Source organism: Sminthopsis crassicaudata, chromosome 4, assembly GCF_048593235.1.
Source record: "Sminthopsis crassicaudata isolate SCR6 chromosome 4, ASM4859323v1, whole genome shotgun sequence".
NCBI lineage: Eukaryota > Metazoa > Chordata > Mammalia > Dasyuromorphia > Dasyuridae > Sminthopsis > Sminthopsis crassicaudata.
Window position 1 is genome coordinate 316857119 of NC_133620.1, and position 21411 is coordinate 316878529.

General features: G+C 33.1%; 1 protein-coding gene across 11 annotated transcripts in view; it reads right to left on the reverse strand.

Annotated features, from left to right (window-relative positions):
• Positions 1-21411, reverse strand: part of TBC1D16 (TBC1 domain family member 16) — a 126799-nt gene that overhangs the window by 45883 nt on the left and 59505 nt on the right. For 4 of the 11 annotated variants that reach the window (XM_074260330.1, XM_074260332.1, XM_074260329.1 and 1 more), the window contains one exon: positions 6371-6442. The exons of the other annotated variants lie outside the window; for them this stretch is intronic. In XM_074260330.1, coding sequence (XP_074116431.1) covers positions 6371-6442 — 72 coding nt within the window. The remainder of the gene's footprint in view (positions 1-6370; positions 6443-21411) is intronic. 11 annotated transcript variants of the gene reach the window in all.

The following is a 21411-nucleotide window of genomic DNA, read 5'->3' on the forward strand; positions in this document are numbered from 1 at the left end:
AGCAGTGTTTCTATTAGGCTTATATCCCAAAGAGATCCCAAAGAGGAGGGAAAGAGACCCACATATGCAAAAATGTTTGTGGCAGCCCTTTTTTGTAGTGGCAAGAAACTGGAAACTGAGTGGATGCCCATCAGTTGGAGAATGGCTGAATAAATTGTGGTATATGAATGTTATTGAATATTGTTCTGTAAGAAACTACCAACAAGATGATTTCAGAGAGGCCTGGAGAGACTTACATGAACTGATGCTAAGTGAAATGAACCAGAACCAGGAGATCATTATACATAGCAACAAGACTATAAGATGATAAATTCTGATCCACATAGCTCTCTTCAACAATCAGATAATTCAAACCAGTTTCAATTGTTCAGTAATGAGGAAGACCATATACATCCAGGAACTGAGTGTGGACCACAACCTAACATTTTCTCTCTTTCTGTTGATGTTTGCTTGCATTTTGTTTTCTTGATCAGATTTTTTTGTGTGTGCAGCAAGATAACTGTATAAATATGGATACATATATTAGAGTATCTGCCATCTAGGGGAGGTGGTGGAGGGAAGGAAGGGAAAATTTGGAACAGTCAATGTTGAAAAATTACTCATGTTTTTGTGAATTCTACCAAACATTTAAAGAACAATTAGCCCCAATGCTATATAAACTATTTGAAAAAATAGGGGATGAAGGAGTCCTACCAAATTCCTTCTATGACGCAAACATGGTACTGATACCTAAACCAGGTCGATCGAAAACTGAGAAAGAAAATTATAGACCAATTTCCTTAATGAATATTGATGCTAAAATCTTAAAATAAGATATTAGCAAAAAGACTTTAGAAAATCATCTCCAGGATAATACATTATGATCAAGTAGGATTTATACCAGGAATGCAGGGCTGGTTTAATATTAGGAAAACTATTAGTATAATTCACCATATTAATAATCAAATTAATAAAAACCATATGATCATCTCAATAGATGCAGAAAAAGCATTTGACAAAATCCAACATCCATTCCTACTAAAAACTCTTGAGAATATAGGAATAAATGGACTATTCCTTAGAATAATCAGGAGCATATATTTACGACCGTCAGTAAGCATAATATGCAATAGAAATAAACTGCAACCTTTCCCAGTAAGATCAGGAGTGAAACAAGGTTGCCCACTATCACCATTACTATTCAATATAGTACTAGAAACGCTAGCCTCGGCAATAAGAGCCGAGAAAGAGATTCAAGGAATTAGAGTAGGAAATGAGGAAATCAAACTATCACTCTTTGCAGATGACATGATGGTATACTTAGAGAACCCCAAAGACTCTGCTAAAAAGCTATTAGAAATAATTCAGAATTTTAGCAAAGTGGAAGGATACAAAATAAGTCCACATAAATCCTCAGCATTTTTATATATCACCAACAAAATGCAACAGCAAGAGATACAAAGAGAAATTCCATTCCAAACAAATGTTGAGAGTATAAAGTATTTGGGAATCCATCTACCAAAGGAGAGTCAGGAATTATATGAGCAAAATTACAAAACACTTGCCACAAAAATAAAGTCAGATTTAAATAATTGGAAAGACATTCAGTGCTCTTGGATAGGCCGAGCGAATATAATAAAGATGACAATACTCCCCAAACTAATCTATTTATTTAGTGCTATACCAATCAGACTCCCAAGAAACTATTTTAATGACCTAGAAAAAATAACTACAAAATTCATATGGAAGAATAAAAGGTCGAGAATTGCAAGGGAACTAATGAAAAAAAAATCAGAGGAAGGTGGTCTAAGTGTACCTGATCTAAAGCTATATTATATAGCAGCAGTCACCAAAACCATTTGGTATTGGCTAAGAAATAGACCAGTAGATCAGTGGAACAGATTAGATACAAAGGACAAAAAAGGGTACATCTATAGCAATCTAATCTTTGACAAACCCAAAGATACCAAAATTAGGGGAAAAAAATTCATTATTTGGAAAAAACTGTTGGGAAAACTGGAAATTAGTATGGCAGAAATCAGATATGAATCCACACTTAACACCACATACCAAGATAAGATCAAAATGGGTCCATGATTTAGGCATAAAGAATGAGATAATAAATAGATTAGAGAAACAGAAAATAGTCTACCTCTCACACCTGTGGAGGGGGAAGGAATTTATGACCAGAGGAGAACTAGAGATCATTATTGATCACAAAATAGAAGATTTTGATTACATCAAACTAAAAAGTTTCTGTACAAACAATACTAATGCAAACAAGATTAGAAGGGAAGTAACAAACTGGGAAAATATTTTTACAGTTAAAGGTTCTGATAAAAGTCTCATTTCCAAAATATATAGAGAACTGACCCTAATTTATAAGAAACCAAACCATTTTCCAATTGATAAATGGTCAAAGGATATGAACAGACAATTCTCAGATGATGAAATTGAAACTATATCCACTCATATGAAAGTGTTCCAAATCACTACTGATTAGAGAAATGCAAATTAAGACAACTCTGAGATACCACTACACACCTGTCAGATTGGCTAAGATGACAGGAGCAAATAATGATCAATGTTGGAGGGGATGTGGGAAAACTGGGACACTGATACATTGTTGGTGGAGTTGTGAAAGAATCCAGCCATTCTGGAGAGCAATTTGGAACTGTGCCCAAAAAGTTATCAAACTATGCATACCCTTTGATCCAGCATTGCTGCTACTGGGCTTATATCCCAAGGAAATACTAAAGAGCGGAAAGGGACCTGTATGTGCCAGAATGTTTGTGGCAGCTCTTTTTGTTGTAGCTAGAAACTGGAAGTTGAATGGATGCCCATCAATTGGAGAATTGTTGGGTAAATTATGGTATATGAAGGTTATGGAATATTATTGCTCTGTAAGAAATGACCAGCAGGAGGAATACAGAGAGGCTTGGAGAGACTTACATCAACTGTTGCTGAGTGAAATAAATAGAACCAGAAGATCGCTGTACACTTCAATGCTGTATGAAAATGTATTCTGATGGAAGTGGATATCTTCAACATAAAGAAGATTCAACTCACTTCCAGTTGATCAATGATGGACAGAAATAACTACACCCAGAGAAGGAACACTGGGAAGCGAATATAAATTGTTAGCACTACTGTCTATCTACCCAGGTTACTTATACCTTCGGAATCTAATACTTAATGTGCAACAAGAAAATGGTATTTACACACATATATTGTATCTAGGTTATATTGTAACATATGTAAAATGTATGGGATTGCCTGTCATCTAGGGGAGGGAGTAGAGGGAAGGAGGGAGGGAAAATCTGGAAAAATGAATACAAGGGATAATATTATAAAAAAAAATTACTCATGCATATATACTGTGGGAAAAAAATTCTAAATTAAAAAAAAAAAGAAAGAAAAATTACTCATGTTTTGTAAAGAAAAATCTTTTATTAAAGCTTTTTTATTAAAATTATTATTTGTTAAATTTCAAAAAAAAAGATGGGCAAGATTTCCTAATCACTAATAAAAAAAGTTTCCTAGAAGTTGGGTCCTCATCTGTGGACTCATGGCTGGTCGTGAGTTCTCAAATCTTTCAAGATGTTTCTTTATAAAAGAAACAATAACATTTTGTTGTTATTGCATAAAATGTTCTTCAGGCTATGTTCACTTTACTTTACTTTTTGCATCAGTTCAGAGAAGTCCTACTAAATATCCATTTCATCACTTCTGGTTTTCTGTTACTTTTATACACCACAATTTATCCATTTACCAATTGATAAGCACTCACATAGCTTCCAGTTCTTTTGTCACTACATTTTTCTGAACTATGGCCTAATTTCTGGTTTGAGAGAAAGGAGATTGATTAATGCACATATATGTAAAAATTATATAAGCTCTGCATAAGCATAAACAAAATTAAAAAAATTAGGTGCAAAACATAACACAAATAAAAGATAGTTTGAGAGGGAAGATTCCAATAGCTGGGAAAATCAGAACAGTAGAAGATGGTACTTGAATTGAATCATTAAAAAAAAAAAAAAAAAAAAAAAAAAAAAAAAAAGGACTGTATGGGGAAGAAGTGAGGGGGGGAGTAATTCCTGGTATGGAGAACAGCTGGTACAAAGGCACGTACAATGAGGTTGCTGAGGACAATATCATGCTTACTCATTAACCTAATTAGAAGGAAGATAATATCTTCAACAAAAAGGGGGAAGTTTGGAAGAGTTGAAAGTTTGGTTAAGTTTTAGACATTGTGTGTAAGATGTTTTTAGAACACTGAATCTGAAAATCCAATAGGCAATAAGGATCTGAAGCTCAAAGAAAGAACAAACTCTGTGTGTGTGTGTGTGTGTGTGTGTGTGTGTGTGTGTGTGTGTGTGTGTGTGTGTGTGTGTGAGATCTGTTGTCCTTTGAAGCTATAGCTTAAAAATCCAATGAGACTTTTACTGCACCAAGATGGCAACTGAGTTGATAAGGTTATTGAGTGAGTAAGGAGAGAAGATTGCCTAAGAGACAATCCTGGGAAATACCCATAGTTAGGAGCATTATATGGATTATGAGACATTAAAGAAGATGAGTAAAGGAAAAAAAAAAAGACAAGTAAGAGCAAGTAGTAAGTAATGGCAAGAGTTGTACCAGAGAAACCCAAAGAATATGTCTAGAAAAAGAAGTTAGTCAATAATGTTAGAAATGCATCATCAAAGCCATCTAAAAGGATGAGCATTGAAAAATGATCCATAAATTAATGAAATAAGAGATCATTGGTGACTGGAGAGCAGGTTCAGTTAAATTAAGATTTGAAAGGGCTAAAGGATATCATATATATAGATATATATAGATAGAAAAATAAAGAACTGAAAAGGCTAACTAAAGGGCTGAGATTAGAAATAAAGGAAAATTAAATCAAACTGGAGCATGGGCTAACAAACTGGAGAGGGAATAGAGGAGGAGGTTTAAATGAGTCAATTATAGATTTAGGAGGGGAAACTATGGTCAAGTTATAGTCAGAGCAATGTAGGAGTTCCTAATTAAGGAAGCAGAATACTTATAGAGTGCAATGTTTTATGGGACCATTCCCCATGTGAAGATGAGATCAAGTTAAGGAACAGTATTTAGGAAGTCTGGGGCTTACTACTGTTCCTGATTCTCCTTTGTCTGTTTCCTTCATCTATTTTTTTAAATACCAGATAGTTTTGTTGATTATCCTTTATAGTATAAAATTTAGCCATTCAAACAAGGATAACCTATGCAGCAAAATTGAGTATAATCTTTAAAGGACCACTTTTAAAGAGAGGACTTCCAAGCAATCTAATAATAAGTCTAAAGAGTCAAGAGAAGCAAAAAAGAGTAAGCAAGTGGAAGAAACAATGAATGGTAAAGGTGAAGTAGAAGTTAGAAGAGGAAAGAGAAATGGAGAAAGAGAACTATCACAAAAATAGGGTGTACAAAGGGGAGTTCCTACACCAAGTGAGGTACAATGAGAAAGGGAAGGAAGCTCTCATCTAAATTGGTTCAAGGAAAGAAAATACAAATCCACAAAGTTGGATACAAAAATAGATCTTACCCATAAAGAAAACTATGGAAGGAAGGAGGAGATTAGAGGGAAAGCAAATAGGATGAAAAGATATATGCAGTTAGCAATCATAATTGTAGATGTGAATGGAATGAACCCATGCTTAAAGTGGAAGAGAAGAGCAGACTGGATTAGAAACCAGAATCTAAGGATGTTTAGTTTACAAGAAACATATTTGAAACAGCAAGACTCACATGAAGTTAAAATAATGAGCTAGAGAGGACTCATGCTTAGATTGAAAGAAAAAAGGCAGAGGTAGTAATCATGATCTGAGACAAATTATAAAATAATAAATATAACAAAATAAACAAGGGAACTAAATTTTGCTGAACGACACCACTGACAATGAAATTCAAAGCATACATGCTACAAATAGCATGGCATCTAAGTCCTTAGTAGGAAAAGTTGAGTTACAGGAAGTAATAAGCAGTAAAATTTTAATAATATGGAGCTTCTTATTTCCTCCTCTCAGAAATAGGAAACATTAAAAAACTAAAAACAAAAAAACCAAAACCTTAGAAAAATATAAAACTACAAAAAATAAATAAGGTAAGAATCTGAATAGAATTTTAGAAAAGTTAGATACTGACATATATCTAACCTCAGCTGTACATGGTACACTCATAAAAATTGCTTATGATTAGCAAATAAAAACTTATTTGTGAAAATCAAAAATATTATTAAATGCAACTTTTTCTAACAATAATGAAACAAAATTACATTCAATAAAAATCTTTTGAAGTATAGAAATTAATTCCTAAGAACACATCACACAATAACTACATTAAAAGTAAAGGAAACAATGAGACAACATACCCAAATTTGTAAGATGCAGTCAAAACAATAGTAATAGTCTCATAACCGCAATTAAACATCAAAATAGAAATCCTGAAAATGAAAAAAAACTACTGAATAATAATTTTAAAAATATGTCCAACTTATTCAAATATCCTTTTATGTAGAGTGTTGGACAGTCACTTTCACAGTAGGGATAAGTGGACTCCCAGATATTTGTACTTTCTGTCTGGCTTTTGTTGTTAATGCACAAAAACTTGTGGGTTTTGTGAATTTATTTTATACCTACTATTTTACTGAAAGTTTTATTTCTGTAATTTTTCATTAAAATCTAGGATTCCTGAAGTAGACTATCACAATCTTTTTTACCTATTCTTCTTTTTGTGTTTCTTTTTCTTGTCTAATTACCATGATTACAATTAAAATTATATGAAATAGAACAGTCTTATGAAAATAAATAATGAAAATTATTTTATTTTTCCAAATACACATTTTGATGAAAAAATATGTATATTATATATATTATAGATACATTATATAGTAATATATTATATGTATAAAAATATATTTTTCATATATGTACAAATAATTTTGATCCCTAATCTTTCTTGAATGGCCCTCAGTGGTGTTACCTATAAAACTAGTTCCTGGTTTTAGATAAAGGTACAGTTATTCCTATGTTTTCTGTTTTTTTCCTAAGTTATATGGGGTATTGTGTTGTCAAAAGCATATCTTTATTTCCTGATATAATTATGTGGGATTTTTTTGCTATTTTTATTATTAATATAGTCTAGTATATTTATAGATATCCAACATGGTCCTATATATATAGTGAGTGAGTGTATCCTATATATATTTTTATTCTATATGTATTAATATTAATTAGATCTATCAATTTACAATGCTCTTTCTCTTATTGCCTATTTTAGAGTATTCAGGATCATATTTATCTTGAAGGTATCTCCCTCTTTAAAAAAAACTATGCAAAATTTAAGTTAACTATATAAAACTGTTGTTTTTGAGGGTTAGGGGGATAGATTAAAGTGTTTATGGAGTTAATGAGTAGTCCAAGCCAATTTAATAAAAATAACAATGCTGTCAAAATTAATTAACATTTTTAATGCCATAACAATCCACTTACCAAGGATATACTTAATAGAAGTTGATAAAAATTCATTTGGAAAAACAAAGGAAATGATGAAAGGAAGGAGGATAAAGGGGGAAATAACACTTCTAGACCTTAAATTATATTATAAAGCAGCGATCATTAACTTAAAACAAAACAAAACAAAACAAGATACATCTGGTATTGGTTAAAAAAAATAAGAGCAATGAAACAGAATAAGAGATAAGAGAGAATAAAAAACAACAGAACTCAATAATAACTCAGTGTTTGATGAAGTGCAAAGCACAAATTACCTAGGAAACAACTCTTTATTTGATTAAATATTGATTTAAAAAAACTTCTGGGAAAACTGGAAAACAAACTGGCATAAACTAAACTTAGATGAACACCTTACATAATTATCCACAATGCATTTTAAATGGAAATGCAATGTTATTAAAGCTCTTGACTAAGAAAAACTTCTCATGTAGTCAGATATTTGTTTTATCATTATTAATTGCCTTCATCTTATGTTTGGTTAAGAATATATCTCCTACACATAGTTGTGGTAAGTATATGATCTGCTTCTTTTATGACTTTTGAAAAGCTTCTGCACATTCAGAATTAACAACCTTGAGGTTTCATCAAATACACTGCAAATTGGCAAAGATGACAAAACATCAGTACCCACCACAGGATGGATTATAGATACACCAATACATTGTTGGTGGAACTGTGAAACAATATAAACCTTGAATATAAACTGTGAAACAATATACACCTTCTGGAAAGCAATTTGGAATCATGCAAAAAGAAAAAAAAAAGTGACTAAAATGTACATAAATTTTGAATTGAATTGGATTTACTCTAAAGGAGGACACTGATAAAATCCCCACACACCAAAATTACAGCAGCACTTTTGTGACAGCAAAAAATTGGAAAAAAAATGTCCATCAATTGGAGAATGTTTAAATAAAATGTACTGCTTGAATGAGATATTATTATGCTCTAAGAAATGATGTATGGGACGAATAGAGAAAAGCAGGAAAAGTCCTATATGAACTGATGCAAGATAGGGAAAAAAAAATTCTGTAAGCAGAATAAACTAGATATCAAAAAATAAAAAAGTGTATGTGATACAAGATGGACCCCAATCACCATGTGGTAGTCGGAGGTGTTACATGTTACATGTAAAAAATGAAAAAGATTTTCATTTTTTCAATGTATAAGTTAAGTTGTACAGATTTTTTTTTCCTCTGAAAAAATGACAATAACCCTATTTGTTATATGGGAAAGCTTTCTGGAAGGGTAGAGTAAAGCAATACCTGGGACAATAAATGAAATAGAAGTTAGCAAAAGAACTTAAAATATAAATGAAATTGGGATAATAACTATCAGGGGGAAAAAAGTGTTTCAAGATAAACATTTTCTCCTGGATACAGGAAAAAGAAAGGTTTGTGTGTAGATACACATATACAAAGATACACAGATCTGTGTGTAGATACATACATATATAGATACACATATAATTAATAAATACATAGGCATACTAAGATGACAAGACATCCTGCATATACAAAAGGAAAAATAATTTAATCATTAAGCAGCAAAACCTCATGCAAAAGGAACTTTTTCCTGAATAAAATCTTTATAATCATTTCTAACTGACTACCTCCATGCATTCATGGTTTCACAAGACAATTTAACAGTAAAAACCAAAAACCTGAGTTGATTTAATGAACTGCTACGATGTGGCATAGCAGATAGAACACCAGGCCTATAGAATTGAGAATGCATTAAGTTCAAATTCAACTTTAAATATTGACTATAACCCAAGACAAATTTGACCTCTGTTTCCTTAACTATAAAATGGTTAACTATAAAAATAAAATAATATATGCAATTTTTACATAAATAGATAAACTATATAAATAAAATAACTACACAAATGACTATAAAATAATGTAAATAATAAATAACTATAAAATAATAGGATAATCATAACACCTATCTCACAGGGTTGCTGTGAAGATTAAATGAGATGATTGTATAAAGCACTTAGCAAGAAGCCTAGCAAAGGAGGTGCTTAACATGTGTTTGGTTGTTCCCTCCCCACAATGAATTGTACCAAATTTATTCCAGCTATACCCTCCTGTTGATAGGGCAATGCCTCAGTGAGCAGCCTGCCAACTAAGGGACATAATTATACTATTATATTAATACAACCAATCCAAGGCCAATTTTGAAAATCATAAAAAAAATGTGATCATTCCTTGCCCCCAAGTAGTCTATTAGTAGTCAAAGGCATCTGCTAACTAGTTTGGTATGGGTCCCAACTACATGGGGCCTGGATTTTGTTTTGTTTACTCTAAACAGATGTAAATACTACCAAGAGACATTTGTGTGTCTAGGGTCCTCTGTGAGATCTTTGGCTTTAGCTTTGGAATGGCATCAAAAGTGAAATAAAATCAGAAAGAACTCAAGAAAAGTTTGCTTTTAGCACTATCAGAAGCAGGAAGATTTAAGGTAAAATGAAACCCTGCCTTTTAATCTTTGTTGGGAAAAGAGAAGACTATGAATTTATTGATTAGTGGCAGACCTGATTAACAGACTAATACACAGAAATTTTGTCTCTTAGAATTTTGAGAAACATCACCACTCAGCCAGAATAAAGAAAAATGTGTTGTGCATACATACATTCCCTTATACAAATCAATTTCCAAAACACTCAAGGCCTAGACAAAGCACTAATAATATGACAACAATCAACATAATATATGTGAAAAAAAGCACAAAATGAGGATGAAAGGACTATGAGGATAAAAGGATTGCAGAACAATTAAATTATTATTTGGAGCATATACCTGTAAAGTTATCTTGGGATAGAAAATTTCTCAAATTTCTCAAAATTAACAATTAATCCAATCTCTCTATATATGTCACATCTAAAAAACAAATATAAAACCTTTGTAAAAGATTGTTTTTGCAGTGTTTCATTGTTTGTGGTGTTCTGCTCATTTTCTTACAGTTCATACAGATTTTCCCAGCTCATCATCATCCCCTTCATAATTTATTAGAACATATTTTTATGCACCATAAATTGTACAGTTTTTCCCCAACTAATTTTCCCCTCCTAATTTTCAGTACAGCTATGAATTTGTTTAGTCATTTGGAAATAAATTAATGTGATACTATTGTGATAACCACCCCCCCACACATACACAAAATAAAGAGGAAAAAAAACTACAAATGTATAAAACTTGTAAGCAACTCTTTTTGAGTGTTGGCATATAAATATTATGAAACATTACTGTACTATAAAAAACAATGGGGAAGTTTTCAGATAAAGGTAGGAAAATTTATATGAATTAATGCAGAGTGAAGTAAGCAAAATTTGAACAATTTATATTGCAATAAAAACAAACTGCAATATTGCAAACACTAACCTCAATTTCAGAGAAGTCATGATGAAATATGAAGTGATAGATTTTTTTTTACACAAATAAAATTTCTCTTGCTCCTAAATAATAATTATTTGACTATACTTAATCATACATCCTTCTTTCTTAATTAGAATGGTAAGTTAGGGAGATGAAATGGAAAAAAGGCAGATTTTTGCTGATTAAAAAAGAAAATCTGTGGGTTATGATGTAGGCTAGACAAAGAAAAATTGACTTCGTCAAAGTTATCAAATGTATTTAAGTGTTGTTTTATGGGGAACAATTAAATACATGTCAAAATCTTATGAACTCAAAGCCAAATTATGTAAAGTCAAGTGGATGCAGCAAAAGTAGGATATTAAACAATAAAAAAATTTTAAAGTTGAAAAATAAATTGGACCTATGCCTCTGAAGTCACTAAACAGCATATACCTTTTCATACAGAAATATTGCTACGAGGCCTACATTCCAAAGATATCCAAAAAATAGGAACAGGACTGTGCAATATTTATATATGTACAATATTTATAGCAATTCTTTTTGTGAGGCCAAAGAACTAAGAAGGTGCTCACTACATGGGGAATGACTAAACATATTAAAGTATATTAAAGCAAAGAAGTTCCAAAGAACTGATGATATGTGATGGAATAAGACCCACATTTTTTGATTTGCCCAATGTGGGGATGTTTTACTATGCATATTTGGTAAGCATATTTTGCTTTTTATTTTTCTGCTTTAACAAAGTGGGAGATGGCAAGAGGGGAATTAAATGATTTTTAACTGAAAAAAAAAAAACTGTTTAAAAATGGGGGAAGGGGGGAGCTGAAAGGAGGTTCAACTATGACACTCTACAAATCCTGCTGATAATGGGACAGCAACAATAGCTTTATGTGTGAAGGTCAATATATTAATAATCATAATAGCTTACACTTAAGATATATACATGATATCACTTAATTCTCCCAATCACATTGAGTTGAATGTAGTTATCCCTATTTTAAAGATGAGGTAACAGAAGCTGAAGCAACTATAAAAATGGAGGCTGAGAAAGATTGGGCTTGCTTAGAGAAACACTTTTTGTTCAGTTCAGTTTTCTTGGCAAAAGAGTGGTTTGCTATTTTCTTCTCCAGTTCTTTTTACATATGAGGAAAACTGAGGCAAACAAACACGATTAAATGACTGAGATAGGGTCACAGAGCTAGGTCTGAAGCCATATTTGAGCTTTTTGGGGGGTGTTCCTAACTTCAGGCCAATAGGACAACAGTGTCTGAAGTAGGATTTGAATTTTGATCTTCCTGTTTCCAAGTCCTTCAATCAAATCTACTTAGCTGCCAGCTATGACATCTATAGCAGCTATATATATATATATTTTTAATTATTGCCTGGTCTTCTAAATTGGCTTCATTGCAGTGCTGAAGCAAATCTAGTCCAGTAGTTCCCTAACTTTTTTTGTGAAGTTCCCCTAGGCAATTTTAAAACTGAATGAATACTACTAATAATCTGGCTAAATTTAGGTGCTTCCCTCAGGCATCTGATTAAATTCCCTGGATTCCTTAGCAGTCTTAAAACCAAAATTTCCCTTCCCCCTAAAGAATAACAGGCTATATTCCTTCAACAACCTACAAATCATATAAGCTTAATCTAATAGGCTGGACAAATTCTAACTAGGAAGTTAGACCAGAAGAAGGTTTTAGGTGACAGAGTTAGCAGGGACTGGAGATATGCTGCAGAGGCACATAGGAGGTGATTAAAAGCAATCCTTAGTATGTGTCTGGCCATAGACTGAGTATATATAAGATAGAATTTTAGAGCCATGGATAAGAAAAATTAAAGTACAGAAGTGATTTATTACACAGCTAATGGGGTTACAAAGGTAAAAATAAAGAATCCAGATTTTTCTGACTTTTTTAGCCTAGTGATCTTTCCTTTTTGTCATTCTACCTCAATTACATCTTTCATCCTACTTGGGATATGTAAATATAACCTAATTGGGGTCTCATTCACCAATGCAATGAACTAAATAATGTTGGTAATATAAAGAAATTAGTGACATTCCTTATCCAGGAGGAGTCTGCTATCTTGTGGGTCCCTACCTTAAACAACTGTTAATTATGGCTTTTTCTTTCAAATACGCCCATTATACTCTAATTACTTCACCACCTCCCTTTATATCAATCATTAAATCTGTTTCCTTTTTTGTCCCCAGCAAAGCCCCAGTCTCCAGGGAACTGAAAGATGAAAATTAGGGGGTAATTTATCATGGAATCTCAGAGGTGGAAAATACCTTAGAGATGATAAAATATAACTACTATAAATGAAACTTGAGAAGTGAGTTTAGAGAAATTAGGAGAGGTAAAACCTGATTCCAGGGCTTCTTGCCAATGCTATTCCCTCTAGACTAGACTTCCATTGATAGAATATACCCCAAAACAGAATAGAAAAACAGCAGGACCAGGCCAGTTAGAAGTACTTTGTGTTGTCTCTCATTCTTCCTTATTCTTTTATTTTCAATTTTTCCTTTTTCCTGTGACTGAGACTCTAGGCCTCACCACTGCTTGGGCTGACTAGTCACATTCCATATTTCTACTTCTTCCCTATACAACTATTCTTTGGTGGTAACAGGGATGGATATTCTTCATACCAGAAGAGTGGTATTAGCAACCCATCACCTTAGATAGTGATACTGTCCTTATTTGGTGAAACAAAAAACAAAAACTATAGAAACAGAAGATACATTTGCTAGAATAATATTATAGTAGACATTAGAGAAACAGATGATTTTGAAAGAAGTACTAGTAAATTTACTTGCTTCAGAACTGTTATTAAAAGGACTGATGGAGTATTTTTTCAATAAGTAAAAAAGGAACTACATTTCCTTTAAAACAATTGCAAAATCATGGTTCCAATCATGTTTTCTATATTATTAATATGGAAATATTTCACATAATTGCACATGCATAACCTATATCTGATTGCTTATTTTACCAAGGAGGAAGAAGCAGAGGAAGGGAAAGGATAGATCTGGAAGTTTAAATAAAACTTTTAAAGGGGAAAAAAACCATCATGGCCTTTATGTTACTTTATAACTTTTTTTTTTTTTTTGCCACTTTTTTTTAAGTGTGGGACGGTTAAGAAAAGATGGCAAGTTAAGCAAAAGTGATTTTCATTATGTGCTAAATCACTCTCTTTATATATATTTAAAAAAAAAACCCACAAGTACCCATTAGGGTACTGCATTTTATTTTACCCCACCAGATCCAAACTGGTGCCAAGGCCTATCACCTTCCATTAAATTAAATCTCTCAAATATACTCCCTTCTCTCTGGACAGAGCCACTACTCTGATGCAAGCCATCATTACCTCATGCCTGGTCTATTGCAATAGCCAGGGTATGCCTGCTTCAAGTCTTTCCTCCCTCGTAAACTATCCTTTCATTCAGCCACTAAAGTGATTTTCCTAAAGCACATATCTGATCATGTTCAACAAACTTCAGATCAAATGTTCTGGCATTCAAATCCAGTCCTCCACTGTCTTTCCAATCTTCTTACCTTACTCTTCAATCCAATGACACTGAATGACGCTATCCATGAACAAAATCTCTCAGCTCAGGAAATTCTCTTTGGCTGCCCCCATGTGTGGAATGCTCTCCTTCCTCTGCTATACCTAATGACCGTGTTAGCTTCCTTTAAGTCCCAAATAAAATTCTATCTTTTATAGGAAGCCTTTCCAAAATCCTCTTAATTTTAGAGACTTCCTCATATTATTTTCCACTCAATGCTGTTTTTAGCTTGCTTTGTATATATTTGTTTGTATGTTTCCCTCACTGGACTGTAAGCTCTTTGAGGTCAGGTACTATCTTTTGTCTTATTATATATCCTCAGCACTGGGCTTAATGCATGTTACATGAGGTGATAAATACTCATAAATATTATTTATTATTAATAAATGTATTAGTAGTAAATTATTAGTAAAAAGTACTATTATTAGTAGTAAATGTTTATTAACATGTTCTCTTAAAATATCCCCACTGCCTTAGACCAGGTCATCTCTCTTGGAAGTGGCTTTCATAATTATCTGGAAAAAAAAACTTTAAAACATCAGTAGGAGGCGCAAATACAGAAAAGGGTGGATAATTTGATTTAGGTAGGCCAAGTTCCCCATTTAGTTTAGTTTTAAGAAAATGGCCTCTCTCATACTGAGCATCCTCACACATTTCAATCTTTTTTCTAAATACAGGATTCTTTTCCATTTGAATGTCAGGTACATATTCATTCTTTTTCATCATAAGGTTTGGAGCTATATCAAAAGATCAAAAAGAAGGGGGGAAAAAAAGGACAGATTTCCCCAGCCCTAACTCTGCCAATTTTTCATTGATCTTTTTGCTTTTCAAACACAAATTTCCCATCTTGAACTGCACTAAATGCTATTTAGTAGTTAATTAACTTTCTGTGCTGAAGACCTTCTCTAATTGCACTTCTTTCACCTTCTTAAGCCTGGGCCCTCCAGGGATACATAGCTGTCCTAGGGCATTTGTTCTGCTTACTCCTATCTCACAGCCACTACTTCCATTCTGACAACAGACTGCCAATCAGGGTGGAAGAGGTCAAGGGGGACTGAATGAAGGGCCTTTGTCTATTGCCAAACTTTGCTTAGCTCCATTAAAACAGAAAGAGAAAAAAAAAGGTTATGAAAAATGATTTCTCTCTTTGTGATATATATATATATATATATATATATATATATATATATATATATATATATATATATATTCTCTGAAATACTCATGTTTATATTTTGACTGCACTGGCATCTCCCATCCATCAAACAGGAAGATAATCAGAAAATAAAAGCTTTTGATTAGCACTTGCATAAATCACTGCAAATGTCAATTATTGCAGACTGTCATGTTTTAGAAGACAGGCAATAGCACTTGCTTTGATCCCTCCCACCTTCAATTTGAACAAAAAACCCTAACGCTAACTAAATTAAATAATCACCAGATATCCTGTTTATGGGACTTTCTTATACAGAAGGATCATTAAAGTACATTTGTTAGCTTAAATCCACATCATAAACTTTTTGTTTATACTTTCAGGGCAGAAACTAACCTTATTGTTTGATTACTATAAATATATTTATGCATAAATATATTTATTTTAATATATCATAATATATATATATATAATTTATTTTTATAAAAATACTTATGAATCAGATCCCACAAGATATGTATCATCCAAAGAAATTGTGATGGCCCACTAAATTCATGAAACCATGTTATCAGAAATGCAGGGAAGTGGATTTTATTCCCCACAAAAGATTTCATTTGCAAAAACAATATGGATTAAGCAAACAACATTCATTTCCAAAGCAATCACTATGCCTTCCAACCAAACATTGTAAAATATGCAGAAACTTTTTCTAGTTCTGGGAAATACATTTACTGCCCCATGCTACATGATTTTTTTTGTCTTCCTGTTTAAAGTAGAAATGTCAAAGAATGGTTGGATAGGTAGACAATCTTGAAGATCAATATTTTAAATCTGTTTTCATTCAATTAAAATTTATATATGGTTCAAAAGAAGTTAACACTTTTAGGGCAATAGTGAGAATAAGTTCAATCTGTTTCTGAAGTACATTCCACTGATCATAGCATCTTATCCAAGCTTAGGTGGGTCATTAGCTTAACTCCTGCTGGTACAAAAGACAGACCAACTAAAAGGCTCAAAATAGATGGGATTGTTTACAGGGACAAATCTATCAGGTTGTATACTAAAAACCAGCTGTCCTTGCTAAGCCTCTGGTCATTGTCATTTATGCTGCTTAATTCACCAATTTTCCTTTTCTGTAGATATATATTTTCATTTTAAGCAAACCAATCTGGAATCACTTTACTACCACTACAGCTATCAGATCTCTAAGATCAAGTTGTAATGCAGAGATTCTAGATGATTTTCTCTCAAGAAAGAATCTGGCTTCACAGTAATATTTGGGCAATTCTTTTAAATTCAAATAATGAAGAAAAATAATGAGTGAGATATCTTCTTTAATATAGGATGGTTTCTAAACAATACTAGTGTACTGATTGTTTTTACTATATGTAAGGAAACCTTACATATCTATGTAAAATGATGTTTTACATAATGCCATTGGATATGGGAAAGGGAGTAGGGGAGCAGAAAGGAGACTGGCACAGGGTTCAAAGGGTTGGAGGCAGAGACAAAAGCCGGAACAAGACAAATATGGGGAAGGGGAAGGGGAAGGGGGGCTGAGAAATAATGGGGAGGAAGAACAGGACACACACAGGAGAATACAGGGAACATGCGTGAAATGGGGACAGATATGTAGTGCTTAAATGCAGGTAGACAAGAGACAAAGGGGGAGACCAAACCATGATTGAAGCAGGGAACAGGTCTTTCTTTGCCCTAGTGTTAGTAGTGTCCTCTGACAGTGGTGTCTGTTCTGCTTCACTTGGAAAACAAAATTTTTAGGAGTGGGTGAATGTGTGTGTGTGTTGTGTTTTGTTGGCAGGTAGAAGTGGGAAAGTCACAGAGTGCCAAGCCAAGGGGCAAGAGCTGAGAGAGCACTGAAAAGTAAAATCAACATAGGGTTTTTTTTGTTTTGTTTTGTTTTCATTTTTTGGATGCAGATTTCTTTTAGCAATTTTTGGGTAAAGCTGAATTTTCATGTTGTGAATTTATATAAAGCAAGAATTGTCTGTACTTGAGGATTTTGGAATTTGTCTAATTACCAGGTAACCACTATGTTTTTTCAGGGAAGTAGAAATAGATCTGAGTCCTTGCTAACTATCCTGGCATCATGAGAATTGGCCCCTTCTGATTCTAGTTTGTGTCCTGATACCATTTTATTAGTGATATGTAGATCTGGTGCCAAAAAGCTAGGAATAAAACAGAATGGGCAATAGCAATGATTTATACCTATTAGAGCCCAGTAGTTTACTTACTGAAACCCACATATTTTCCCCAAGGGTTGTTTTGAGAGAGCCATCTATCTAGCTTGAAAAAGAGGTCCTGGGCACCTCTGATTTGGCAACCATAGCAAAGAGTTTAGTTGCCTGACATTTGAGTGTCAATAAGGAGGTAAGGGATAAATGGGAGAATTAAAGGTTAATTAAAATGAAAGAAACACTTTCTTCTGGCTCCAATATATACATATACATATTAACATATGCATATACAAACACATACATTTAAAATATTTCCTATGTGCTTTACTGAAGAGATTATTAGTAAATATCTCTGGAATAGATTTTACTCTTGGCCAATGGCTCTTTTTAAAAACTACTTCTTTAAATTTACCTTGAAACATGTTCCCTCTTAGTGTAATGCCAGAGAAACTGAGCAAGATAGAGATTAGAGACAATTTAATAATTTATTTGAAAGGGAGAGACCAAATGGATCTTTGGTTTGATCCCAGGGCCGAAGGACACTATTGTCTCAAAGAGTCCAGCAGTGAATGTCCGACACAAGATTCTTTTATAGGGTAACAAGAACAAAGACCTAATGGGGAGGTACCTGGATGGGAATGACCTAATAGGGGGAGAAATCTAGGATGAGGATGACATAATGGAGGCAAGAATAATGGAGGGAGGTACTGGAGAGGCTCCTGATATTCTAATGGTGTCTAAAATGGTTATCCCAACAAACATTAAGAGGGAATGACTATAGCCTAAGGTCTAAGATATAAGACCTTTATTCTAACATTAAGAGGGAATGGTTATAACCTGAGGCAGAGTAACTGAATGGGACCATTAGGGACATTTTAAATCTTTTAATGTCCAGACCCAGAACTGTGACACATTAGAGCAACAGCAATAGCTAAACGATTTGCCCAGCCCTTCTAACCTTTCTACACTATTTCTCTTATTTCTGGTTATATTTTCTCTCCTACACGGACATGGAAGAAAAACAGGAATACTCCTTATTTCCCACTGCCACTTTCAGACCTTCCAAGAATCATCTTCCCGAAGCAACCTTTATTCCTGAGGATTACCCTGTCCAAATTCATTACCTAATTCTCCTTAATGGGCACCTGGCTCATAATCTTTCCTCCTCACTTTATGCCCTCATATTATGTCTTCAGCATACATAATGATGCTCTCTCAAATTACTCAAATTCTCATAACCTGTTCTTCTATGTCACCTCAACTACACAGAAATATCTTTGACCATGCCAATACCCACAACTGGCCACATCCATTTTCTGAGAATTCCTTTACCTAATCAAAAGCTTTTAGCATTCTTTTTCTACACCTTACAAACCTACTCTGCCCCTACCCCTTAGTTCTTTCTTATATTATACCATAAATCCTCTATATTGGATATACTCTTCCCTTTACTATCATGACCCCTCAACATGACACAATACTCCCACCTTGTTTTCTTTTTGAATCAGGATCTCACCTCATCTCATGTATCACAAAACAAAAAGAGACCATTCACCAAGAGCTACTCAAGTCTCATTGACACTACAACTTTAAGAACACAATTAACTCAGTTTGAAAAGTAAATAATCTTTTATTTAATATTTAAATTATTTAATATTATTATTCATTATCAATAACCATCCAAATATTAATTAATTATTTATTGTTTGGCATTAAATTAATTTAAATGAAAAATTAAATTAATATTTAAAAATAAACAAGTTCTTATATTCTATCCAAAAGAAAGGCAATGGGGATCCTGTTTGGATGGGAGAGAGATGATTATTAATAACCAATGATTTGGAGTGATCCTGTCTAAAATCCTCATTTCAAAGCTCAAACATTCAGAATGCTGAGGATGGAATTAACTTCTCAATCTTATTCAGATCCACCCAACTTCATAAGGAATTTAAGATAAAACTCCAGCCCATTCTCATTGTGTTCAGCTCAGACTTGGATGGAGAATAGAAATTTTTAGATTAGATTACTCAAGGTTGGGCAATTTAGAAGTAAATGACAAAATTTAAGTTACCTTCTCCCAACTCCTTAATATAATAGACCTACCTCTTGTTGTAATATTCCTTCTTCTCATTATTTGTTAATCCTCAGGTGTTCCCCTCCCTTCCCAAGGACATATAAACTGTGGGCTGACCATAAAGGAGATGCAGTCAAATGCATTCCTTTTATTAACAAAATGTCAGTATTATTAATAAAATGATTCATTACCCAGAAATTCAAAGTTCTTAAGCATCCCAAGTGATTCAATGAGCAATTCAAATGTAATACTTAATTTTCAATATATAAATATATAAAAATAATATATACTATATATATATATAAAACTTTAGCTGGAAAAAGGAGTTTCTCAGGAAGATTATGAAAGTAAAATATTTTCCTTTTAATCTAAGGTCAGTCTTCAAGAAAAATATGACCTACATCTTTAAATATTCATTCTGTCTGTGTCTCTCAGATACACACTGACACAAAACACACAGGTCACTTTGCCTGCTTTTTTGGGGAGTTATAGAGCCATACAAAATAAAAGACTCAACTAATTATGTTAATTATAATCAAGCCAAGCGAAATCTAAGTCCCTTGAAAGATATAAAGATTGCCTTTGTTCTGCAGTGTGGATTGCAAGCTGTGAGTTAGGAATTTCATAAAGACTTTCCATACCCCCATTCTCTTAAAAACTTTACCAATTCCCTATACTCTGCTCAGGACTGCAGCCCAGTCTGCCTCACCATGGAAAGCTCTTTTAGTTATTAATTTTTTTCTTCCAAGAATGTGTCTGAATCAAGGATTTGGAAGTGAGAGTAAGGAAGGGAGATACAATTATTATTATTATTATTATTGTTAAATCAGAAGTTTCTATTTGATTTTTTATACAGTAAATAAGATTATAATACTAGTACTTCTTCCCAAACATCCATTCAAAAGTGCCTATGTGCAAGGCACTCTAAAGAGATACAGTGATTAAGAAATATCCCTGTCCTCAAGAATATTAAAGAGAGAGAAGAGAGACAGACAAGACAGGAGGGAAGACATAGACAAAGACAGAGAAACAGAGAGAGAAAACACTTATGCAACTAGACATAAAAAGCTGAATGATCAAGATTGTCTTGAGGGGTATCTCAAGATTGAAAAATTATAATGCTTCTGAATAGCCCTAAATCATTCCCTATTTAGGTATAGTGTAGAATAAGAATGCAGCACATACCTTAAGAGGAAGAGGAAATTATTTTGGGATTGAGAGAGGGAAAGAAATAGTGGGATAGTGAATTGAATACTGGCTAAATCTGAATTCCACTTTTGACCCTTATACTATCTGTGTGGTTCTGAGCAAGTTATATTACTTCTTCACTTTGGTCTTCATTTATGAAATAAACATTATAATATCTATAGTACAAACTACATGGTTGTGGTTTAAATTTTAAAGAGTTAAATGTCAAAGAGTTAAATGTTATTTTACTTTCTTTTGTATGGCATTTTATATTTAGAAATTTACTTATGTAAATGGAAAGCAAATAGGAGATTAAGAGCTGGGAGGAAGTGTAGAGATCATCTAATT